Raw genomic sequence first — 26749 nt, 5'->3', positions numbered from 1 at the left:
CTATGGCCATACCACCCTGAACACACCCAATCTCATCTAAAAAACATGCAATTGTATGTTCTAGCATTATATTTTTGGGTTTATACAACTATTTGAGGGTTTCCCTGGTGCCTCAGATGGTAGAGAATCTGCCTGCAATGCAGGGGACCCAGCTTCAATCCCTGGGTTGGGAAGATCCCTTAGAGAAGGGATTGACTGGCTACTGTCTCCAGTATTCTTGCTTGGAGAATTCCATGGACAGAGGAACTTGGCGGGCTACAGCCCATGGGGTCGCATGTGTTATTATGTTACTTGCTCCCACCATCAAGGAGGCTGAGAATTCCCAATGTCTATAGACAACAAGGTGAAGACTCCAGAGACCTGATGTGTAGTTCTGGCCCAAAGGCCAGAGAATCAGGAGAATTGACGATGCAAGTTGTGGTAGGAAACTGGGAAGGCATGAGACACCAAAAGATTTATATTTCAGTCTGAGTCTGAAGGCTGGCAAAGACCGATTACTCAGCTCAGTAGTCAGGTGGGAGGAGTTCCCTCTTACTCAGCCTTTTTGTTCTATTCAAATCTTTGATTAATTGCATTATGCCTACCAGTGTTAGGCTGAACAATCTGCTTTACTCAAGTCTACTAATTCAGATATCAGTCTCATGCAGAAACACCCCCAAAGACACACCCCAAATAGTGTTTGGCTACATGTCTGGGCACCCTGTGGCCCAGTCAACTTGATGTATAAAATTAACCATCACAACATGTTACCAACTGGGAATACAGTTGGCTAATCACATGAAAAGGTGCTCAGTATCATTATCATCATGGAATGCATAGCCACTCAAAGCACAATAATATACCACTACATGCCCACTTGAATAGCTGTTCTCAGAACTTACAGTATGAGGTCTTGGTGATGTGGAGAAACTCAAACCCTCGTACATTGCTGGTGGGATATAAAATGGTAGCACTTCTTTCAAAAACAGTTTTTTCTTATAAAATTTAAATTTACAGCATAACCCACAATTTTCCTGGATATCTATCCAAGAGAAATGAACACATATATCTGCATGAAGATCTGCATTCAGATATTCGTAGAAGCATTATTATAAAAGGTGTTAATTGGAAACAGTCCAAATGTTCATCAGCTGGTTGATAGATTAACAAAATGTAGTATCTTTGGTATGGGAGCTGGGATAGACTATAAATAAGCTTGAGGGAATTTTGGAAGTGATACTCTAAAACTGGGTCATGTACAGTCATGATGACTGTACAGCTGTATGTTTATTTAAAATTGTTGAATTGTGTATGTACAATGGATGAATTATATAGGAGTACCTCAGTGATATTATTTAAAAAATCATATGTATGTATATAAATAAAATGGCAAATACAGAAAATAATAATCAGGATATATCAAACAGATGAATTCTTTGTTCAGTTCTTCAGCTTGTCTATAAGTCTACAGTTAATTCAGAATTTTAATGGGTCTTGTAATGTTTTTTGAAAAGTTGTTTTAAAACTTTTTTTTTCCTAAAAATCCAAACCTCACGTGTCATTTTATCTCAGCTTTTTATTTTTTACTTCTTTGACTGACAGTTTGCCTTGAGCAGATGGTCTGCTTTTGCACTTGGCCTTCAGGACCAGTGCCCAAGGGAACCCTTCCTACTTCCTGAACATATCAGACCTGTGGAATGACACTCCGAAGATTTCCCCATTTCTCTCATCTGTGCAGTATAAATGTGCAAATATTCTAAGCAAGGCGCTTATGATTGGAGGGCTTGGCCACAGCTGCCTTTCCCTTTGGTAGTATTACTTAGGGTCAGTGATCGTATCTACACTCTTCTCTGGGTCATTTTTGTTTGTTTTCATAAAAGAAAAAGTTAAATGCGAATATCAACACATTTGTTGAAAGCAGTAAATTAAAGTGATGTTGTTTGACTCATGCTTACGTATATTTATGTGCTTTATTTGAAGGTCACTCTGTGAGACTGTTGGGTCAGAAAAAGGATAATGGAAAACGTTTGGGGGGAGCACGATTGGATTTGCCGAAGATTAGGAAGAATCCACTCATAGAAATCATTTCCATCAATACTGGGTAAGCTTCTCTTGCACTTACTCATTAAATATTCAGTAACTCTAGTTTTTTTGTTTGCTTGTTTTCCTGGCTATATGATATAGTAAAGTAATGGAACATTTCCATGGGAAAGAAAAACAAAAAGTGAATTTTTTAAAGAATCATACCTGTATATCATTTCAAGATGTTCCCTGTACACAGTTACGCTTATATTTGCAGCAAGGGTTTTTGTCTTTATAAAGATAAAAAATAAAAAAATTAACATTACTCTAGCTTCTCCTTTTTGGTTATAAACACGGATTTTATTTTTCAGCTCTGCCCTTGGATAAAATCTTTTTAAGAAGAGTATTTCATCTGTAAAATGGTTACTATACCTGTCATCTTTGACTATTTTTAGTGGGTTTTATAGTAAATATTGTCCAAGATTCTAACCATATTCTGATTCTTAACTATCTGAAATGAAGGTTTTTCAGTGTTACTTTTATGAGCCTTAAACTGCAAATAAATACACATTGTGACTGGATATCAAGTACTCTGAGTTCCATGTTGATCTGAAGTTCTGCCTGACTCCTGGGATAACCAGTCATAATTGGTTTTATTTCCTTTTGTTTAAATTATGACTGCCTCTGATAAAGTTACTTATTTCCCACTTTGATCTACATTATCATAGGCTGATAATAAACCTCAAGGGGTCCCTCCATTTATGCAGCTGCCTCACATTTCCCACAGATTTAAGCCTTCCTGGTCCTTTAAAATTTTGTCTTCCTTCCCTCTTTTAAAAAATTGTTCTTTACCTGCCCTTGGCTTTCTTCATGCTCTTTCCCACTGAGAACAGGTGAACTTATCTTTCCTGCTTCAGCATCTTCCTGCCTCTCTCCCAGCCCGTGCCATCCTTTCCCCCTACACTATGGCAACTGTCTTGTCACTGGTCATCTTTGCTCCTGTCTCGTCACCTTCTGGTTCATCCCACCGCTGCGGCCAAAGAACAGGGAACATTGAAGACATTTGATTTTCCCCTAAAAGCCCTGGGGGACTTTTAGCTGACTTTGTGAACTTGTCCAGGACTCACTCCGGCTCTCAGTGTGGAAGATTCAGACCCCACCCCCCCGCCCCCGCCCCAAGCAAGTCTTACTCCTCCTCCACTCACTCGTCGGCCGTCCTGCTGACAGTGTGTGCCTCTTTCTGTGGGTGGCTGCTGGTTCCTCCCTCACGACCAGGCTGAATACCTTCCTCTACACCTACAGCATTCCCTGTTTGCCTTGATTGTGGCACTTCTCAGAATGTGTAATCTATATTTTCTACTACATCATGAGCATCGTCAGTTTAGGAAGTATTTCAGTTATCCCTGTTACTACCTCTGACTTCAGTGTCTAGTACAAAGTGAGTACTCAATTAATGTTGAATTAATGTTGTATTTTTAAATTATTTCTAATTTATTTGGCCATACATTTTTCAAAATTTCCCCTAGGTAGCCATTGTAAATGCATTAAGTTAAATTTCTTCCCTATATTATAATTCAACGTTTTCTTTTCTTGGACTTAGTGTTTCCTAAAATGAGGCTGTGGAATTTTTAAAGCTTGCTGGATATTTCCTTTCACTCTCTCATCCTCTTACATCTCTCGTATTACTGTATAGGAGTGCCCCTTAGTAAATTAGCAAACATTCTTCTGCTATTAAGAAGATTCACTTCATACTGTCACTCATTGAGGTAAGAGTTTCTAAACTTCTCTGACTGCTAATCATTCTTCAGTCAGTTGGAGCCCTATCACTTGTTCCCAGATGAAAGTATCTCTGTGAGTGTTTGTCAATGATATCACTCTTAACATCTTTAACTTGATTTTTTTTTCTTTTTAAACCTCTGATAGAACTCATAACGTTTTTTTTTTTTTCATTTACATTTAAATATTTTAAGAGTTCTGTGGATAGTTATTTCTTCCAAGTGAAAATGATCATCTCCATAAAAATCTTAAACTTTTCAAAGTTTTATGGCTTTCAAATTAAATATGGATATACAAGTTTCACTTAAATGTATTTATCAGTTAGGGAAAGGATTCCATTTGTAACAAATTTCATTCCATGTATTGGTAAATTATCAAAGTGACTGTTAAACTCTACAGTTTTACAGTTCTAACTTAAAATGTAAAAGGAGTATATTAGTTGCTTTAGCCAAGGAACAAATTGAAACTCTAAGATCATGCTAGATTGTGGATAAGGTGAGACGACTATTTATTTGATCATATTGTATATAATATGAGTACCTTTATTTCTTAAATAACACTTATCTTTTCCTTCTATACTCTCCCAATTTCATGTTCAATTATTCATCCTGCTCATGTTTGCTATATTGCCTGTATAAATTTGGTCCACTCTGTTCCTTGTCCCAATTTACAATGTTCTTTTTTGTTTTTGAGATGAACCTTTTGAGATTAGCTGCCCCTTGTCCAATGTCACTCTTATTTCTAGACTCCTTGTAGACATAAATAGGCACATATTTTCTAATAGGATGATAAAACTGTTTGGATATGACTCAATACAAATGAGAGTAAAATTAATCCTTGCTAATGTATCAATGCCAAAGAATATTCAAACTACCATACAACTGTGCTCATTTCACATGCTAGCAAGGTAATGCTCAAAAATCCTTCAAACTAATAAGCTTTAGCAGTACATGAACCGAGAACTTCCAGATGTACAAACTGGCTTTAGAAAGGACAGAGGAACCAGAGATCAAATTGCCAACATTCATTGGATCATAGAGAAAACAAGGAATTTCCAGAAAAACATCTGCTTCATTGACTACACTAAAGCCTTTGACTGTGTGGGTCACAACAAACTGTGGAAAATTCTTAAAGAGTTGGGAATACCAGACCAACTTACCTGTCTCCTGAGAAATCTGTTTGTGGGTCAAGAAGTAATACTTAGAACCAGACATGGAACAGCAGACTGGTTCCAAATTGGGAAAGGAGTATGACTGAACAATAACAACAACAATGTATGTTAAGTGCTTAATATGTGCCAGACACAATTCTGTGAAATGTATATTCTCTCCTGTATTTAATCCTCACAACAGCCCAGGAGATTTTTTAGTAGATGAGGAAACTAGGTTACAGAGAAGTTTGATGACTTCACTTTGTCCTGCAGCTTCGTAGGTGACCAAGACTGTGACTTATTTACTGTTCCCGTCAGATATTTTTGTGGGTTCATAGGAACCAGGGGTCATATCAAGTGAGGGGACAGGATCATCTTTGCATTATAATAACATTTGAAATGCTATGTATACATATATATATATATACTACCCATCAGTGTCTGTAGGCCACCCATGTTTCTTGCCTGTGGTTCTGATAGAAAGGAAGGAACAAGTGCTTGGGTGGTAGTGTCGGGAATGAAAGGCTAGGGTGGCAGAACTGTGAAATGGTTAACAAGGTGGGCTTTGACATTCTTCAGTGGATTTATTTGTTACCATGGAGTCAGAAGTTCTAAAGAGTGGTTGGAGGTAGAAGTACAAGTCTGAAAAGAAGCCTTAGTTGGAGGGGTGAGAGTTGAGGTCATTGAAGGTGAATGGTCAGTGCCTGTGTACAGAAAATAAAAGAAGAGAGAGGAGTTATTTATGAGGTAGAACTAGTCAGAGGTGAAAGTTTTATGAATGTGTAATGTCTAAATATCTATGACTTCTGATTCCTTAAGGAGAAGCAATACTGGGATTGTTGTTGCTCTTCAATTGCTAAGTCCTGTCCAACTCTTTGCAAACCTATGAACTGCAGCACACCAGGCTCCCCTGCCCTTCACCATCTCCTGGACTGCTCAAACTCACGTTCACTGAGTTGGTGATGCAATCCAACCATCTTATCCTCTGTCGCCCCCTTCTCTTCCTGCCCTCAATCTTCCCCAGCATCAGGGTCTTTTCCAGTGAATTAGCTCTTCACATCAGGTGAATAAAGTATTGGAGCTTCAGCATCAGCCCTTTCAATTTATATTTAGGGTGGATTTCCTTTAGGATTGACTGGTTTGATCTCTTTGCTGTCCAAGCAACTCTTAAGAGTCTTCTTCATCACCACAGTTCAAAGACATCAGTTCTTCAATGCCCAGCCTTCTTTATGGTCCAATTCTCATATCTGTACATGACTACTGGAAAAACCATAGCTTTGACTAAACAGACCTTTGTCAGCAGAGTAAGGTCTTTGCTTTTTAACATGCTGTCTAGGTTTGTCATAACTTTCCTTCCAAGGGGTAAAGTGTCTTAATTTCATAGGTGAACCACTTTGAAAGAGTGGGAAAATTAGAAATCTTGTTAGAAATTAGTAGACTTTGCTAAACTCCTCTTTGGAGGAGTTCAGCTATAAAATGAGAGAGATGGTCTTTAGAAAGATTTTTCTGAGCTTGTTTATAGAAGCAGAGAGGTAAGGATTAGAAATATATTGACAGGAGAAACTGTACAGGAACAGTTGTGAACACAGGTAGACAGGTAAGTGCTGGGGAGAAAGATGCTTTCATAATTCCTTAGAGATAGAATTTAAGGACGTAAGTTTAATTGAAGAACTTATCACTTCATTTTTCTTAAAGATTTTCACTGATTTAGAGAAAGATGTTCAGTCCCTCCATGCTGTCAGGCAAGATGGAAGGTGGAGGTTATGTGTCACCTCCCTTTATGCTTTGGTTGATATATTAATGCCGTGGTCTCTTTTTGATGCCACTGACTTCAGATACAGCCAGTGCTTGATCAGAATAACCCTCACCTTCTAGGATTTATCACTTTTCTTCTCCCCCGCTTTTCTGCCTTTGATGGTAGTGTTCAGCTGACATTCTACCCTAGGCATTTTCTATAAACCGGAAGCCATATGCAATCTGAGATTCTAATTAAATATTTGACCAGAAATAATCATGTTTCTGAGGATATAGTTAATGAAGTTTGAAGATTCATCCAGAGTGATTTTTGTTTCTGATTTTTTTTTCCTTCATTAAATTCATGGAGTGAGTTCATGGTTCTGACACACAAGAGAGTGGGAAATCTGTGGGTATTTATGTAAAGCATATCAACCAAGTGTTCTGGTCAATATATTGGGGAGTCAGCATGTGCATAAAAGGAAGAAGTATGCTGAGGTTGAAAAGCTCAGTGTTTTGTCCAGGGACCCCTTTGTGTGATTGCTTTATTTGTTTATTTTTTTTTTAGTAGTGAGAATGGAGGATGGAGATAGAAGGTAGTGCTGGGGACAAAAGTTAAAAATCAGAAGTTGGGCCATAAAAAAAATCTCTGGTTCATTTTGCCTTCTCTGTCATTATTAAAGTCATCATTTTTGACAATCCCTTGGCAATTTTCATTCTTCCGAAGCCAGGAGTTGGATGCTGCTCAGCGGTTCTGATATGAGGTATGTCATTTTTTAGACACTACTATCAGATTATCCCCAATTTGAAGGGATAATCCTCCCCAGGGCTAAACACATCTTAGAAAATACCCTCTGACCCTGTAATACTTTACTGATACTTTCTCTTTTAAAATTTATCTTGTCTTTCTTGTTATTTGCCATCTGCAGACATAAAATGATGGTATGTGGGAACTTTTAAGGGGAATATAATTTTTTTGAGATTACATACTTGAATTTATTATCATTTTTAAAGTATCTGTTACTTCTCCTCCCCGCCCCATGACATTTTAGCTTTGGGAAACTAAACTAATTCGGATGTTTTAACTTTTTTTCTGTAATGTCCAGAATTTATAAGTCCCTATTCCAGAGCTAGATAGGTAGGTGACTGAATGAATGAGAGAGCAAAAATGCAAATTTCTCACATATAAGTGTTGTTATTTTTAGAGAAACAGAATTACTAATAACATTTGGTTATCTTTCTGGTTCTAATGGTAAAACATGAAGTAGCTATTAACTTGATATAATCACAATGCGTTTGAAAATACAATTATTATTGCTTTCCACATTACCAGGTATTGTGTTAGATATTATGACATATACAAAGATAAACATTTCCGGAGTCAACAGGTGGCCAACACTGACTGAAATAATCTAATTAAAACATGCGGCTCTAAATGCAGAGTAAATAGCAGCTCCTGTGTGGGGAGCTTATTCTGTTCCGTATTCTGGGGAATGAATGCTCATAGGTTCCAGCATGACCCTCGTCTAGAGGTGAGGATACACGGCAGTGACTCCTGAGACCTCTGAAGGTAAGAGATGTGAGACACTCAGTTATCCTCTCATTACCCTTCTATGAGATGGACAGCCACACAGAAAAATGGTCGTCTTTTCCTTGACCTTTGTCATCAAACAAGACTACTGCCCTTATCAGTACATACGTGGAAAATATAAACCTCAAATGCTATTTTTTAGTGTTACTTTTAATTATAGCTTTCAGAAAATAATGTTCTGTTAAAAAAAATTTTTTGGAGGTGTTTAATTGTAAGTGTTCTTATAAAGCTTGAATTAAGGTTCCAAAGAGATCATTAGAGGGCTGAATATATGCAGATTCACACTGAATCTTTCTAATATTTTGTAAGTTGTTATATCTTAGCCATGGTGTCGATAAATAATAAGTTCTTTTCTGCTCAGTTATACTGTACCGTTCTGTTCACATGTCTTGATTGTATTAACCATGTCCCTGTTTTGAATCTGCTCTCCTGAGAAAAGTTCCCTAAGCCTGGTGCCATCCTCAGAGACATCCGGGTCCTGACACCTTTCTCTAAAAGATAGTATCTCAAGATAAAACATGTTACAAAAAGAATTCAGCAGACTTAATAGTCACTCATTTACTTAAAATTTTTGGTCAGTATCGTTTTTTTACATATAGACCACTGATTGACTATAAATTAATGTAAGTCAGTTTTGTCATGTACAACTCTAGAGGTTTTTTGATGGACAGTAGTAGCTACCAATGAGGATTAGTTTGATTTTTACAACCCAGCTGTCAGATTATAATGAAAGCAAGTCCCAGCACAAAATCTGCATTGAGAGTTTAAGTAAACTGCCACCTTCTACCTGTTCTGGGTGATTAAATCAGACCTGGCAGGAAAGGGTCACTTGAGTCAGATGACAGTGTGATTAGCCTCAGGCAGCCAGAATCCTCTACCCAGTGTCAAGAGTGAGGGTAAAGGAGGGACTAAGACAGAATAGTGTCCTTAAGGGTCGAACTGTTTCCATTGTTTCCCCATCTCTTTGGCATGAAGTGATGGGACTGGATACCATGATCTTTGTTTTCTGAATGTTGAGCTTTAAGCCAACTTTTTCACTCTCCTCTTTCACTTTCATCAATAGGTTCGTTAATTTTTTGCTTTCTGTCACAAGTATGGTGTCATCTGTGTATCTGAGGTTATTGATATTTCTTCTCGGAGTCTTGATTCCAGCTTGTGCTTCATCCAGCACAGCATTTCACATTATGTACTCTGCATATAAGTTAAATAAGCAGGGTGACATATACAGCCTTGACATACTCCTTTCCCTATTTGGAGCCAGTTTGTTGTTCCATGTCCAGTTCTAACTGTTGCTTCTTGACCTGCATACAGATTTCTTAGGAGGCAGATCTGGTGGTCTGGTATTCCCATCTCTTGAAGAATTTTCCACAGTCTGTTGTGATCCGCAGAGTCAAAGGCTTTGGAGTAGTCAATAAAACAGAAGCAGATGTTTTTCTGGAACTCTCTTACTTTTTTGATGATATGGTGGATGTTGGCAATTAGATGTCTGGTTCCTCTGCGTTTTCTAAAAACAGCTTGAACATCTGAAGTTCACAGTTCATGTACTATTGAAGCCTTGCTTGGAGAATTTGAGCATTACTTTGCTAGCTTGTGAGATGACTGCAATTGTGTGGTAGTTTGAACATACTTTGACATTGCCTTTCTTTGGGATTGGAATGAAAACCGACCTTTTCCAATCCTGTGGCCATTGCTGAATTTTCCAAATTTGCTGGCATATTAGTGTATCACTTTCACAGCATCATCTTTTAGGATTTGAAATAGCTCAACTGGAATTCCATCACCTTCACTAGCTTTGTTCATACTTATGCTTCCTAAGGTGCACTTCACTTCACACTCAAGAATGTCTGGCTCTAGGTGAGGGATCACACCATGTGGTTATCTGGGTCATGAAGATCTTTTTTGCATAGTTGTTCTGTGTATTCTTGCCACCTCTTCTCAATATCTTCTGCTTCTGTTAGGTCCATACCGTTTCTGTCCTTTATTGTGCCTATCTTTGCATGAAATATTCCTTTGGGATCTCTAATTTTCTTGACGAGATCTCTAGCCTTTCCCATTCTATTGTTTTCCTCTATTTCTTTGCATTGATCACTGAGGAAGTCTTTCTTATCTCTCCTTGCTATTCTTTGGAACTCTGCATTCAAATGGATATATCTTTTCTTTTCTCCTTTGTCTTTAGCTTCTCTTCTTTTCTCAGCTATTTGTAAGGCCTCCTCAGACAACCATTTTGCCTTTTTGCATTTCTTTTTCTTGGGGATCGTCTTGATCACTACCTCTTGTACAATATCACAAACCTCCGTCCATTGTTCTTCAGGCACTCTGTCTATCAGATCTGATCCCTTGAATCTATTTGTCACTTCCAGTGTATAATCGTAAGGGATTTAAGTCATACCTGAATGGTCTAATGGTTTTCCCTACTTTCTTTACTTTAAGTATGAATTTGCCAATAAGGAGTTCATGATCTGAGCCACAGTCAACTCCTGGTCTTGTTTTTGCTGACTTTATAGAGCTTCTCCATCTTTGACTGCAAAGAATATAATCAATCTGATTTCGGTATTGACCATCTGATGATGCCCATGTGTAGTGTCATCTCTTGTGTTGTTGGAAGAGGGTGTTTACTATGATCAGTGCATTCTCTTGGCAAAACTGTTACCCTTTGACCTGTTTCATTCTGTACTCCAAGGCCAGATTTGCCTGTTACTCCCGGTATCTCTTTTGCGTTGGCTTGGCTTCCTACTTTTGCATTTCAGTCCCCTGTAATGCAAAGGACATCTTTTTTGGGTATTAGTTCTAGAAGGTCTTATATGTCTTCATAAAACCATTCAAGTTCACCTTCTTCAGCATTACTGGTTTGGGCATAGACTTGGATTAATGTAATATTGAATGGTTTGCCTTGGAAACAAACAGAGATCATTCTGTCATTTTTGAAATTGTACTCAAGTACTGCATTTCGGACTCTTGTTGACTATGAGGGCTACTCCATTTCTTCTAAGGGATTCTTGCCCACAGTAGTAAATATAATGGTCATCGGAACTAAATTCGCCCGTTCCAGTCCATTTTAGTTCACTGATTCCTAAGATATCGATGTTCACTCTTGCCATCTCCTCTTTGACCACTTCCAATTTACCTTGATTCATGGACCTAACATTCCAGGTTCCTATGCAGTATTGTTCTTTACAGCATCGGACTTTACTTCCGTCACCAGTGGCATCCACAACTTGGCGTTGTTTTTGCTTTGGTTCCATCTCTTCATTCTTTCCGGAGTTAACTTCTGTGCTCTTCTCCAGCGGCATATTGGGCCCTTACCGGCCTGGAGAGTTCATCTTTAGGTGTCAGACCTTTTTGCCTTTTTGTACTGTTTATGGGGTTCTCAAGGCAAGAATGCTGAAGTGGTTTGCCATTCCCTTCTCCTGTGGACCATGTTTTGTCAGAACTCTCCACCATGACCTGTCCATCTTTGGTGGCCCTACACGGCACAAATCATAGTTTCATTGAGTTAGACAAGGCTGTGGTCCCTGTGATCAGTTTGATTAGTTTTCTTTGATGGTGGTTTTCATTCTTTCTGCCCTCTGAGGGATAAGGACAAGAGGCTTATGGAAGCCTCCTGTTGGGAGAGAGTGACTGAGGGGGAAACTGCATCTTGCTCTGATGGGCAGGGCCATTCTCAGTAAATCTTTAGTCCAATTTTCTGTTAATGGGCAGGACTATGTTCTCTCCCCATTGTTTGACCTGAGACCAAACTATGGTGAAGGTAATGAAGATAATGGTGACCTCCTTTAAAAGATCTTCCTGCAGCTGGTGACAGCAGCCATGAAATTAAAAGACACTTGCTCCTGGAAGAAAAGCTGTGACCAAACTAGACAGCATATTAAAAAGCAGAGACATTACTCTGCTAATATAGGTCCATCTAGTCAAAGCTGTGATTTTTCCAGTAGTCATGTTATAGATGTGAGGGTTGGGCTATAAAGAAAACTGAGCATTGAAGAATTGATGCTTTTGAACTGTGGTGTTGGAGAAGACTCTTGAGAGTCCCTTGGACTGCAAGGGGATCCAACCAATCCATCCTAAAGGAAATCAGTCCTGAATATTCATTGAAAGGACTGATGGTGACGCTGAAACTCCAATACTTTGGCCATCTGATGCGAAGAACTGACTCGTTTGAAAATACCCTGATGCTGGGAAAGGTTGAAGGCAGGAGGAGAAGGGGACGACAGGGATGAGATGGTTGGATGGCATCACTGACTGAATGGACATGAGTTTGAGCAAGCTCCAGGGGTTGATGATGGACAGGAAAGCCTGGCATGCTACAGTCCAAGGGGTCGCAAAGAATTGGATGTGAGTGAGTGAGTGAGTGAACTGAACTGGATTGGACTGAACTGAATGGTCCAAGATAGTGCTACCTGAAGTGTGATCTGTGGACTAGTGCCAGCTCATTAACAAATGTGGATGGCTTGTCTGTGACAAGTATAGAAATTTGAGAGCAAGCACCTTAGAAACTTTTAAGATGGTTTAACGTTGCTGTGATGTCTTATAATTCCTTTTCATCGTATTTTACAAAAATACTGATTTACAAGAGATTGGAAACAAAAATCCTGGTCTGTCACTACAGTTTGAGAAATATCAGTCTCAGCTAGGGTGTTGCAAGATTCTTTACCCTCTTTTAGCAAGTTTCAGCCAATCAACTCATCTTGAGAGTTACTGATTTCCATAATGAGAATCCATTTCTACTATCTTTTATGCTGATCAGTAAGCACTTGTGTTTAGGAGTCAGCCATTACTTTCAGAAATAAAAATTTATTTCTGTCATTTATTATGCTAATTTGAACAGCCTCTGCTGTTGACCAAAGATAAAAGACAGCTAAAATGTATCAATTATCTCTGGAAGGTAATCTTTCTAATTAAGTACTAGCAAAAGAAGTCTGTTCTTAGTTGTAGCTTAAAATAACTCACACAGTTTTATGTTACACCCTTGACTTTAGGGTTTTGGAAAGTAACTTATAGAAGTCCTAACAGGGCCACATGAATCTTGAAACTGAAGGTTGTAACTACTCTTTTGGCACATCCCTAAAGTCAGTAGATAACTGTTAATATTCTTGTGCTTCTGCAAGCTTATGGGGGACAGGAAATATCTCTTAGTAATGAGCCTGGAGTGTGGCTCCAGTGTAGTCCAGAGAAGATAGAATTTATGGTTCATCGAAGGGACCTCTGTGCTTGGGGTTTAGAGTCATCAGTTCAGTTCAGTCACTCAGTCATGTCCGACTCTTTGCGACCCCATGTATCGCAGCATGCCAGGCCTCCCTGTCCATCACCAACTCCCGGAGTTAACTCAAACTCATGTCCATTGAGTCGGTGATGCCATCCAGCCATCTCATCCTCTGTTGTCCCCTTCTCCTCCTGCCCCCAATCCCTCCCAGCATCAGGGTCTTTTCCAGTGAGTCAACTCTTTGCATGAGGTGGCCAAAGTATTGGAGTTTCAGCTTCATCATCAGTCCTTCCAGTGAGCACCCAGGACTGATCTCCTTTAGGATGGACTGGTTGGATCTCCTTGCAGTCCAAGGGACTCTTAAGAGTCTTCTCCAACACCACAATTCAAAAGCATCAGTTTTTTGGCGCTCAGCTTTCTTTATTGTCCAACTCTCACATCCATATATGACCACTGGAAAAACCGTAGCCTTGACTAGACGGACCTTTGTTGGCAATGTAATGTCTCTGCTTTTTAATATGCTATCCAGGTTGGTCATAACTTTCCTTTGAAAGAGTAAGCGTCTTTTAATTTCATGGCTGCAGTCACCATCTGCAGTGATTTTGGAGCCCCCCAAAAATAAAGTCTGACATTGTTTCCACTGTTTCCCTATCTATTTCCCATGAAGTGATGGGACCAGATGCCATGATCCTAGTTTTCTGAATGCTGAACTTTAAGCCAACTTCTTCACTCTCCTCTTTCACTTTCATCAAGAGGCTTTTTGGGTCCTCTTCACTTTCTGCCATAAGGGTGGTGTCATCTGCATATCTGAGGTTATTGATATTTTTGCCTGAGTCTTGATTCCAGCTTGTGTTTCTTCCAGTCCAGCATTTATCATGATGTACTCTGCATATAAGTTAAATAAGCAGGGTGACAATATATAGCCTTGACGTACTCCTTGTCCTATTTGGAACCAGTCTGTTGTTCCATGTCCAGTTCTAACTGTTGCTTCCTAACCTGCATATAGTTTTCTCAAGAGGCAGGTCAGGTGGTCTGGTATTCCCATCTCTTTTAGAATTTTCCACAGTTTATTGTGATCCACGCAGTCAAAGGCTTTAGCATTGTCAATAAACAGAAATAGATGTTTTTCTGGAACTCTTCTTGCTTTTTTAATGATCCAGCGGATGTTGGCAATTTGATCTCTGGTTCCTCTGCCTTTTCTAAAACCAGCTTGAACATCTCGAAGTTCACAGTTCACGTATTGCTGAAGCCTGCCTTGGAGAATTTTAAGCATTACTTTACTAGAGTGTGAGATAAGTGCAATTGTGTTGTAGTTTGAGCATTCTTTGGCATTGCCCTTCTTTGGGCTTGGAATGAAAACTGACTTTTTCCAGTCCTGTGGCCACTGCTGAGTTTTCCAAATGTGCTGGCATATTGAGTGCAGCACTTTCACAGCCTCATCTTTCAGGATTTGAAATCGCTCAACTGGAATTCCATCACCTCCACTAGCTTTGTTCGTAGTGATGCTTTCTAAGGCCCAGTTGACTTCACATTCCAGGATGTCTGGCTCTAGGTGAGTGATCACACCATCCTGAGTATCTCGGTTGTGAAGATCTTTTTTGTATAGTTCTTCTGTGTATTCTTGCCACCTCTTCTTAATATCTTCTGCTTCTGTTAGGTCCATACCATTCCTGTCCTTTATTGAAACCATCTTCGCATGGAATGTTCCATTGGTATCTCTAATTTTCTTGACGAGATCTCTAGTCTTTCCCATTCTCTTGTTTTCCTCTATTTCTTTGCATTGATCACTGAGGAAGGCTTTCATATCTCTTCTTGCTATTCTTTGGAACTCTGCATTCAAATAGGAATATCTTTCCTTTTCTCCTTTGCTTTTCGCTTCTCCTCTTTTCACAGCTATTTGTAAGGAGGCCTCCTCAGACAACCATTTGCCCTTTCGCATTAGAGTCATAGACATTGTTATTTTCTAGCTCCATGACTCAGATAAGTTGGGTAACTTCTAAGAGCAGATCTCTTTTGTACGTTGGACATGCACTACCTGCTGTAGCCGAAGCCAGACACATCATGGGCATTTCAGTAAGTGTTTTCCACAGCATTGTGATCTTGCTGTATCTTGTTCTCTACCAGCATTCTCCAAGCCACCCCTGCTATCCTTTCTCTTCACCCTTTGTACTTTTTCGGCTGGAAAGGTGCTGGTACTAGAATTTAAAGTTAGGAGTACATCTGAGAATCATTAGCTCTTCAACTTCCTATTTCACTTGTTGAGTTTTAAGTGAATGTTTGATAAATAAATGGAAAAATAATTAATCTTAGTCTCACCCATAGCTTGTATAGCAGTCTTACTCAACATATTCACTTCATAAGCATTTTAGTATTTCAGTGACAGCAGGTTACTTAAATGCAGGAAGTTCTCTGGCTGAGCTGGAATATAATTCTAATTACTTCTCTCTGGCTATAGATGATTGTTTTGTAGAGAAAAAGTGTTAATTTGGACCATGAATGAAGTGAAACTCTTCTCAAAAAATTAAATGTTTGAAATTGAAGCATTCATGTCAGTTTTGAACTTGTTACATTTTTGCTTTTATCCCAGAACTAGTTTCCTGAAACTTGCAGCTTTTTTCATATCTTCAGTGAAATCTCCAGATACCTTATCTCCACTTAACTATTGTGCAAATAAAATTTTAAAGTAATCTTATTTTTAATGCATCATAAAAACTGTATTTGAGCAAGATCATTTATAAGAACAGTTGATGGCACTATTGGCTCATACCTGTGAAGTAATTATCATTAAGCTGCAGAACTTTGAAATGGAAGGTTTAATAAATGGCTTTATGTGGCCCAGTTAAACATTTTAGGCAGTGTTAGGGTGGATATTTATTGTTAAATTTTGTAACTTCTTTTTTTTTTTTTAATTCACAACATCAAGGTGTTCCTACACCAGTTTTATTTAAAACACAAATAAGTATTTATCTTGCTGTAATGGCAAACTGTTCAAATAATGGTGAACATGAATCACTGACTAACACAAGGCTTTAAATATGAAACAAAATTGTTTTTTTAAAAAAGCAAAAGAATAAAGGTTATATACAAAAGGGACCTGGAATCTACATTTTACATAAACTTTGAAATGAATATATAACTTTTAGTAATTATATATAATGGCTGATTTTTAAAAGCCATTTCAAGTTCTCTCATGTTACAGTCTATAACATCGTTGTAACTAAAAAGTGCATTTTCCTTACTATATTTCTGTGATCAACAAAATTGTTTAGTTTGATGAAGCTAGAAGAACTCTGAATTTGGATAAAAAAGCAAAATTTAAAAGTACTCAAATTTCAGCATGGAGATTAAACCCCAAGGAGATCAAGACATAAAGGAAATCAACCCTGGATATTCATTGTAAAGACTGGTGCTGAAGCTGAAACTCCAATACTTTGGCCACCTGACACGAACAGCTGGCTCACTGGAAAAGACCTTGATGCTGGGAAAGATTGAAGACAGGAGGAGTAGGGGAGGACAGAGGATGAGGTGGTTGGATGGCATCCCTGACTCAGTGAACATGGGTTTGAGCAAACTCTGAGAGATAGTGAAGAACAGGGAAGCCTGGCGTGCTGCAGTCCCTGGGGTCACAAAGAATCAAACATGACTGAGCAACTGAAGAACAACAAATTTCAACGTATCGTTAAAGCAACCTTAAAGTTAATTGAATAGAATGGTTCACATTTTTTTTCAGTTTTGGAGATTGTATAGTGAGGATATACATTAGTTATAGATACTTACAAATGCTTTTATAGCTTAGAAAGTTTATTATTTTATTTCATGTATAGAAGTCTATTATATTTGTTCTTTAAGAAAACTGAAGAACCCTCTTTTTGGACATTGATTTTTTCAGCGAACATGGCTGAATATTTGTTAAGTGCAGAGAGTTGAAAGGTGCGTGAGTTTGTTGTCTGCCCTTAAGAATTCCACAGGAGAGAAAGTAAAACAAGCACAAAACACTTAAATGGTAATGTTGTAAGTGCAGTGATACAGGAGTGAGCAGAGTTGTTTATGAGCATGATGGATTGTTTGGATGAGTTAGAAGGAGCTTCACTGAACAGTGAATCCTGTCTCTCCACGTGTATCTGATAGATGGGTTCAGAGGCAGTTTAAGCAGGCACCCCTTCCCACCACCATGGACAGTGGTATTGACTTGTGAAAGGCAGTGTGTCATGCAGAGAATGATGAGTGGATCAGTGTGGTGGTATTTTGAATAGGGGAATGGTAGGAGAAAGGCTGGGAAGAGAGAGCTTGAGTTTCTTTGGGTTCAAATTTGGCCTCATCATTTTATCATTTGCTTTGTGATATTGTAGGTTATTCAGCTCCTCTGTAGATCTCAATTTTCTCATCTATCAGTTCAGTTCAGTCGCTCAGTTGTGTCCAGCTCTTTGGGACCCCATGGACTGCAGCACACAGTCCATAGGCTCACCTGTAACAGGGGGTAGTGATTGTGTTCTGAGAATTTAAAGAGATCATCTGTTTAAAGTAATTAACACAATGCATACTATGTAGTATCTGTTCATGCAACGATAATTGTTTACTACTATCCAAGGAATTGATGCTTCCGAACTGTGGTTCTGGAGAAGACTCTTGAAAGTCTCTTGGACTGCAAGGAGATCAAACCAGTTGATCCTCAAGGAAATCAACCCTGAATATTCATTGAAACGACTGATGCTGAAGCTCCAATACTTTGGCTACCTGATGACTTATTGGAAAAGATCCTGATTCTGGGAAAGATTAAAGGCAAGAGGAGAAAGGGGTGACAGAGGATGAGATGGTTGGATGGCATCACCAACTTAATAGACATGAGTTTAAGCAAACTCTGGGAGATAGTGAAGGACAGGGAAGCCTAGCGTGCTGCAGTCCATGGTTGCAGAGTTGGGCATGACTTAGTGAGTGAACAGCAACAGCAATCAACTGTATAGAAGCTAGACCTCAGGCTTCACTAGACTGCAGTTTCCTTAAGACCATGGAGGAGTAAGTGACAGAGTCCTAACTTAAACCACATCACCTAACCAGTTCTTTTCCCAGTAAACCACAGGCTCACTGGCTTCTAGCACAGTTTTCTGTTTTTCCTTGCATTGGAACCATAGTTGTTTAGTTAGCAGAAAGTGAAGCTAGTCTATAGGATAGTCAACTAAACTCAAAAAAGATGCTCTGGGCCCTGTGATTTTATGAGAATGGAAAACATGGGCTGTCAAGTGAAGTTGGACTGGGAGAATTTCTGCTGTTAGGTTGTACAGTGTCAGCTACCTATTAAGATACATTGTTTATCCAGCGGGATAGAATCTGAGATTCCTATTCTGATGTTTAAAGTCTAGGACTGCTCAGCCATAGAGATTGAGAGATAGGTGATCAGTGTGCACTCCCCTCTGGTTGTTTGTTCGGCTTTTTGTTTGGTGTGTTTTTCAATCAGTGCTTGAGTTAGGGCGCACTTCGTTGTTGTCTTTGCGACCCCATGGACCGTGGCCCGCCAGGATCCTCTGTCCATAGGATTTCCCAGGCAAGAATACTGGAGTGGGTTGCCATTTCCTTTTCCAAGGGATCTTCCCCACCCAGGGCTGGAACCTGCTTCTCCTGTATCAGCAGGCATATTTGTTATCACTGAGCCACCTGGGAAGTCCAGGCTGCACTTAGAAGGGCACAGTAGGAGTGGATGAATGGATGTTCCCAAAGCGCTGCCATATGTCACTTTTCCTGTTGCTTCAAGAAAACTTGTTTTCCAGTCTTGTCAGGAAGGGGAGAAAAACCCCAATACTTGGGTTGCTCAACTTTAATTAAGTATAATTGGTAAAAAAAAAAATTAAAAAAATAAAAAAAAATTAAGTATAATTGGACACACATGTAGTAAAAGCCTGTCAGTTTTTTTAATGCAAAAATAATACATATTTTATATTTATTTCTGAAACCACTTTGTTTTTATTCTGCTACATCTCAGTGTGGTAGCACACCAGTTGTTTTATTTTTGCTAACCCTAACAAAGCAGAATGTTTTGTTTGGCTTTTTAAAAAGGCAATAGTGCGTGTAGTTAAGACTTCCTTTACTTTATCTGATGAAGTCATCTCTGAGGAATGTCTATTTTTCTGTACATCCACTAAGGAAACGGGATTTAAGACGGGGTCATCTTTTAAAATCCTGGTTTTCTATTTTTAAACAATGTATATAGTTCTGTGATTTGTAATGTGTATTTTTGTGGTTCTTTTTAGGTTGTCCTTAAAAAATTAACGGTGAGAGATAATACAGATTTAGGAAAATCTTTGTACCTTGAAGAGTACCTTTTGTGTATTGTTCTATTACTGCTCTTGAGGAAAACAAACTGTCTGAAATGAGATTTTTAGTCTGCTCTCCTCCTCCCCCACTTCCTTTTCCCCATCTCTGTTTCTCTTTTCTATCCCTTCTATAAATTTTTGGGAACGAGGTATGTATGGATGGATCAATTTATTTAGGACCGATAGCCCTTCTGACTGAACAATGTCCCTAGTCTTTATTGATGATCATATACTTTATTCATTGGTTTGTTCACACATTCATTTGTTTATTCTTCAGTTGTTCAGTTATTCAGCAAACATTTACAGGTGTCTGTATGTATCAAATCCTCTGCTAAATGCAGTGAAAGAAACAAGGCTTACCTATTTTATCACTGCCCCTATGAGTCTTTTATTACTAATGTAGTTTAGTTAACTGGTAAGTAACCCTGTTTTAATCTTCATTTAATATAATAATCATCAGATTTTTTTTTTAATGTGTGAGACATAGAGCTATGTGCCTAGAAATGACCACAAATATAAAGAATGTATAGAACAGAACTTGTCTCATATATGATGGCTGAAAATTGACTTTTTGGTTGGATATCGCTTTTGTAACAAGTCAACTGGGTAGGCCTCCTTGGTAAATCGATTACTGTTGAGAATTACATCATCCATTGTCACATACTGTTTTCACTCTGGAATTCAGGAAACCCATGATCTTTTGAATGTGATCCTCTGCCTACTCTGTGAAACACCTGATTTCCTTTCTAAAGAATTAAACTGTTAAGACCCCTTTCTGCTTCCTCCAACTTCTCTCTCATTTTATTTCTACTGTTATGTTTACTTTTCCATTTTACTACCATAATTGTCAATAACATGCAAAGAAGCAAAGCAATAACAGTAAAAGCAAACAAAATTTTGAAAAATGTTCACGTATTTTTCTTTTGGTGCATCTCACAGCTTGTAGGATCTTAGTTCCCTCACCAGGGATCGAACTCAAGCCCTGGCAATGAAAGCTCCAAGGCCTAACCATTAGGCAGCCAGGGAATTCCCCCAATTTTTTTCATATTTTAAAAAAATATCTCTGTGTCCAATGCCTACAAGCAGAGAGTGAGAATGAGGTTCTATTGGTGCCGAAAGCAAATTTTAGTAATATTTAGTGACATCTGATGGTTGCTACATGGTGATTGGCATACTGCAAGTCTTATGTATAACTGAGTTGACTTACATATCTTGCTTTTTACACTAATATTTTGAATAATAACTCCTCTTAATTTATTGTGATTTTGGTGTTAAATTTTCTATTTGCAATATGGCTAACATAATTTAATACTCCACTAACTTTAAATTCTGTGATAGTTTTTCAAAGGTGAATGTTGAAAATAAGAATAATACAGATATTTCAGGATTTCTTCCTTTTATAAAGTTTTAATTGGGTTATCTTATTTTTTTAATACCCTAATTCAGAATCCAAATGTGGGTAAAACTCATATTTAGAGTACTTTCCTGATATATTTTAAAAATGCTTATTTGAAGCAGCATCACTATGACTTGCCTGATTTTTTAGTTTCATTATCTTTTTTGCTTGTGTCTTAAAAATATATCCTAGACAGCTTTAATTAATTGATCCTGTCATGTCTATATTTTCTGATTTGTCTTATAGTCTCTTTATTTTCTTTAAATTAATTCTTTGTTCCCTTCCCATTCTCATTCTTCCACTTTTTATGTCTTCTGGCTTTTCGTGTTGAGGTATCATTACCATGAAGGTGCTTTGATTACTAGAATAGTTTGGTCTTAAGACATCACTAATGTACTGTTTTCTTCTCTACATCTGATATGAAATTATTAGTATTTTGTTGGTTTGTTTTTTGTTTTTGTGGTTTTTCTGAAGAGTGGACCCTGGCAGAACTTTTCTCCTGAATTGAGACAGATATAGTGACAACAGTCAGAAAGTTGGTTTTATGATCTAGGCTCGATTATCTCTTCTTTTTAGAACATAGTACTTTATAAATTTATCTTTGTCCTTTTACTCTGATGGGCTTCCCAGGTGCTCTCATGGGGTTCCCAGGTGGCTTACTGGGTAAAGAATCTGCCTGCGATGCAGGGGATGCAGGAGACCTGGGTCGGGAAGATTCGCTGGAAGAGGACATGGCCACCCGCTCCAGTATTCTTACCTAGAGAATCCCGTGGACAGAGGAGATTGGCAGGCTACACTCCATGGGATCACAAAGAGTCAGACATGACTGAAGTGACTGAGCACACTGTTGGTGTTAAGGCAGTTAGCTCTGACACGTCTAACTTGTACTATTACATATTAAAGAGCATAGATTTTCAAATAAATTCATAAATTCATTAGGGTGAATTTACAGAAATGGAATTGTTATGTCAAAGTTAAGGACCTTTTTATGGATCTTGGAATATAAACTCAAATTGCTTTCCAAAATATTGTCATTTACAATGCTAACAAGAGGCACACATTTTACTTCAGTGTAAAGTCTTCATTATTATTCCTGTTTTAGAGGAACTGAGGTTGGAGAGATTAAATAATGTGCCCAGAACTACCACCTTAGTATAGATATAGCTAAAATTTGCAGCCTCATTTTATTAAAGAGGTCTGTTAGGCCTGGTGTTAGGAGTATAATTCTGGAGCCAGACTTCTTGGGACTAAATCTTGACTTCAGTGCTTGAGTATGTAATTTTGGGCAGGTTTCATTGTTAGTTTTCTCATCTCTAAAGTAGGAATAATAATGAAAATAGTATGTTTCGTAGGATTATTGTGAGGATTAAGTATACCTCTATATATATAGCTTAGAAAAGCATCTGGTAAATATAATTGCTATATAAAAGATTGTTATCATTATCACCATTATTCTTTCTAAAACAACATAGGCATTTGGGTAATCAGATTACTGAACCATTCAAACCATGGTTTGTGTGCATGAAAGAAAGCCAGCCAGTTAGCCAACCAGCTTAGAACCCACATCTTTGGCTTTTATATAATTATGATGTTTTACTAATGGCCTTCTTATTTTGATACACTAGATGAGAAAGAACTAGTATAACTTAAAAATGTCTATTGTAAACATATGGATTTGTCCTTTGTAACATTTCCTTGCCAAATGTTTGGATGGGTCATAGAGTAACATGATAGTTTGCATTTTAAACAGCAGTTTCATTTAAGCTATTTAGTAATGGGTTATACTGCCTAAGATCTTTTGCCAATTAATGAGAATGGTCTGAGGCCTCCTTTTAAATAAGGGATGGAAAAAGTAAAACCTTTTAATTAGGGATAGACTTTGCAAACTATTTAAAATTTTCTTTATTATTTGTAGCCCCATGGCCAAATACCAACTGCCCACACACCTTCTTAATATGAATCTATTCTTGGATAATTAAAAATCCTTTTGGCAGATTTATATATTCAGAGACTGTTAGAGCCAGAAAAGATTTTAGAGATTCAACACCTTTTTTTCACAGGTGATGAAACTGAGGCCCACAGGACACTCAACAGCCCGAGGTCTGGTGTCTTGCCTGTCACACACACTTTTGGAGAATTTGGCTCATGACAAGCAGAGACCACTTTGACAGGTGGTAGATCCTCACCTTTAGGATTTCGAAGGTTGGTGGGAGGATTAGAAGCATTTATAGTCTGCAAGACATCATAAAAATGATATTTTATTTTAGCTTGTGTTGAGTTAAATATAAATCAAAACTCCAGAAAGTGGTATCGCTTTGGCCATTAATGTTTGGCCAATAAACAATGGAAAACAGTGACTCTATGAAGTGAGTTGGATTGCATGGATTAACAAGGCTATTGAGACCTAAGATTTTCGTTTGATGTGTGAGAACCTTCACAGCAGCTCCAGACCTCACATATCCTTGTGTTCTTCTTTTATTGACTCATTATTTGCCTTTTCTGTCAATATTTCTGGTTCTAATCTGTACCTTACATTTATTCCTGTTGGTTTATGTGTTTGTATCCTTAGCACCTGTATGCTAATAGCAACTAGCATTCAGATGCTCTCAAAAATGATTTTATGACCCAGTAATGGTGTATTTTCATTTTTAAGTGTCACTGTTTCCTGACTTGGCCATGTACTCCAGCCTTTCTCAGTTTGTGCCTAGAGAATTAAGCCTAAACTTACAACCCAAATGTTGTACGCATTCACTGTGGTTCGTGGATTATCTTCTCTCATGGGCATCTAGATTGGTAAATAGCCATGTACAATTCTTGGGAGAAGTGAGAAAGTGATCACTTAGATTATTTTTTCTACTACTTAGTTATCTTGGCACACTGGTTGAGAACGTCTGGTTTATTCACTTTATCTGACCCTCTAATACCCTTCTGAAAACTTGCTTTTCTAAGAAGTGTCATCATTGATTGACTTCATTTGGATACCAGTTCTTTTGGTGTTTTTTTTCCCACTCCACATTCCCTTACGTTGTGTAGACTTAAATTTTTACTAAGGGTGGTTGCTAAGTTTGCTTTTTTGCTGAATAAGTTACAGAAAATTGGCTTATTCTTTTCAAAGAACCAGCAGTAATTGTGTAATGGAGTTCTCATGTTTCTGTATTTCTCTCCTGTAAAGCCTCTACTACTTGAATGTCAAACGGGTCACTCCTTGGGTGGGCTTGTATGTCATGGTCGTAGCATGTCTTACATACCAAAATATCATCCATGTGTGTTATCTGTGTCACTGCTGGAGAAAGGAGTACTTTCTGTACGTCCCTTCCTGAGAGAGAAAACGGGAAGCCTGTGTGTGATGCCTCCAGTCTTCACGTAATAAGTTGTTTTTCTCTTGCTGATTGCTAGAATCAACGATAGTTCTGAGTGCAGCAGTCTCCCTTATAGTGAGTCACCACGTCTGTGCGTGGTCTTGGGTCTCCTAAAGCAGGAGTTTACTGTGGGATATTGCACTGATGCTCAGCATGTTACAATTTGCAGTTATAACTAATTCAGCAGTGTTTTGAGATGTGTATTGCTGTTTTTATTTTTGATATTTTTGATGATCAGAGCATAGGCATCGTCCCAAACAAAAGACAGGTGTACTTTGAATGTCTCACTGTTAAAGGTATAGTGTAATGAGGATAAGTTTGTTACCAGATCCAGTGGCAGAGCGTTGTGGTTGTTATCCCCTGGCACTGTGCTGAAGGAATACAACACTCTTTGACGTAACCAGAGTGAGCACTCATCACAGGTTTCTCAATCCACAGGATGGCAGCAATCAGAAAAATTGTCATTTTAACATAAAATATCTATTCACAGCAGAATTTCTTTAGAAAAGTGAAAAAATGAAAGTGAGGCTTGAAAGCAAATTAAGTTTCTGATGAGTACTGTTGTTAGCCAAATAAGAAAAGCTGCTCATCAATAGTGACTTAATTAAATCATGTTTGATTGTAGTGCTAAGGAAGTGTATCCAGTGAAAATAAACTTGTTAAACGTTAGGTGAGAACAGTTGCTCAAAGAGTTGAGGTTGTGGGATGCTACATCAAGAGTTAATTAAAAAGCAAGACAAATGATTTTGTGTGGTTTTCTCTGAGTCTTTATTAGTCAACAGATGTTGCTAATGCTGCTTGGTTATGGTTTATTAGTGGAGTCACTGATGAATTTGTGGTGATGGAAGGATGAGCCTCTCTGAATAGACTGTGTGGAATCATCTAAAGGTGAGAATTTTTACAAAGAAAGAAAGAAAGCGCTAATTCAGTACGAGCTGAAATGGAATCTGTGAAGATGTGTTCAAATTTTTGATGAAGTTACAAAGGGAAATTGTAAGATGTATAAAGCATATAGTTATGTATTGTTTTATTCATCAGCAGATAAGATTTAAGGAAAATAATCTGAATCTTGGCATGTCTTATTGCACCAGTGATGTCATTAATGAACTTCATTTTTTGTCTCAGACTAAGTCTTTCTCATTTCCATGCATTTTTGTCAGAAACTAAAGCTAAATATAGTGACTTGCCTTACTACACAGCAGTTGGCTACTTAGCAGTGGCAAAGTTGTACTGTGACATTTTTTTTTGAGATGGGGACTGGAATTGAAATTTTTTGAATGGAGAGAACCACTCCTAGCTACTATTGCTGAATGTTCAATGGCTTTGGAAATAACAAATCTTTGCTAAAGATTTGATAATATTTCTTAAAATGAAATGGTAAAATGGGACTTACATGTAAAGCTTATACTATAGTAAATTCATTGTTTGCAACTAGTGTTCACATCACAAGTAATCTCCACCTACTCTCTGCTTCATGTGCCATCAGAACTTAAACTAGGAAACACACTCTCCATTCCCCACAGGTTTGTAGCTTTTGATCTGCAACTACCATCCTAGCAGCATTTTTTTGGACCACAATGTCAGAGCAAAGGAAATTTCCATACTTTAAAATCCATTTGAATGTGCAGTGAGGAGCTCCCACCTGATCTTCATTGAAAAGGATTCATCTGTCTTGTAAATGACAGACTAAAAGGCAAATATCAAGAATAGAATTCTGTAGATGCCTTCCAAGTGATGAGTATACTCAATTAAAATCATCCTTTTGTGTGGCTCTTCATATTTGCCATTACCTATCTGTGCGAAAAGATGTTTTCAAAGGTAAAATAGATAAAGTCTCTTCACGTATCAGTCTTAACAAATGAACATTTGTAGTTGATTTTGATGATTAGGGAACATTAACTTTGAAATAATATACTTTTATTACATTAATATATTAATGTATTGATTAGTTCAGTTATTTTATTAACAGAATTAATTTTTTATATAAGCACTTACATATTGACCTCGATATTGCCTTTTGGCCTGGAAAGCCTGGCCTGAAAAAATATTTGTTCTCTGGCCCTTTATTTAAAAAAAAATGTTCCATGCCTTTATTAACTGATTGAATGTGGAGAGGGAATAATGGTAGCAGGAGCAGCCCATGGTTTCTGGTGGGCCATTGCTGTGACGTTCTTGCAGACAGGTCAAGAGAAGAGGTTCAGTGGTGAGACAAAGATGAGCAGTTGAATTTTGGTCCT

At 38.0% G+C, this 26749-nt stretch overlaps 1 protein-coding gene across 4 annotated transcripts in view; it reads left to right on the top strand.

Annotated features, from left to right (window-relative positions):
- The window catches only part of CDKAL1 (CDK5 regulatory subunit associated protein 1 like 1), a 576202-nt gene that overhangs the window by 198442 nt on the left and 351011 nt on the right, over positions 1–26749 (top strand). For all 4 annotated transcript variants that reach the window (XM_065912374.1, XM_065912378.1, XM_065912376.1 and 1 more), the window contains one exon: positions 1960–2080. In XM_065912374.1, the coding sequence (XP_065768446.1) occupies positions 1960–2080 (121 nt within the window). The remainder of the gene's footprint in view (positions 1–1959; positions 2081–26749) is intronic.

Source organism: Muntiacus reevesi, chromosome 20 (genome assembly GCF_963930625.1).
Source record: "Muntiacus reevesi chromosome 20, mMunRee1.1, whole genome shotgun sequence".
Taxonomy (NCBI): Eukaryota; Metazoa; Chordata; class Mammalia; order Artiodactyla; family Cervidae; genus Muntiacus; species Muntiacus reevesi.
Note: the sequence above shows the minus strand (reverse complement) of the source record. Positions and strands in the feature narration are given on the sequence as shown.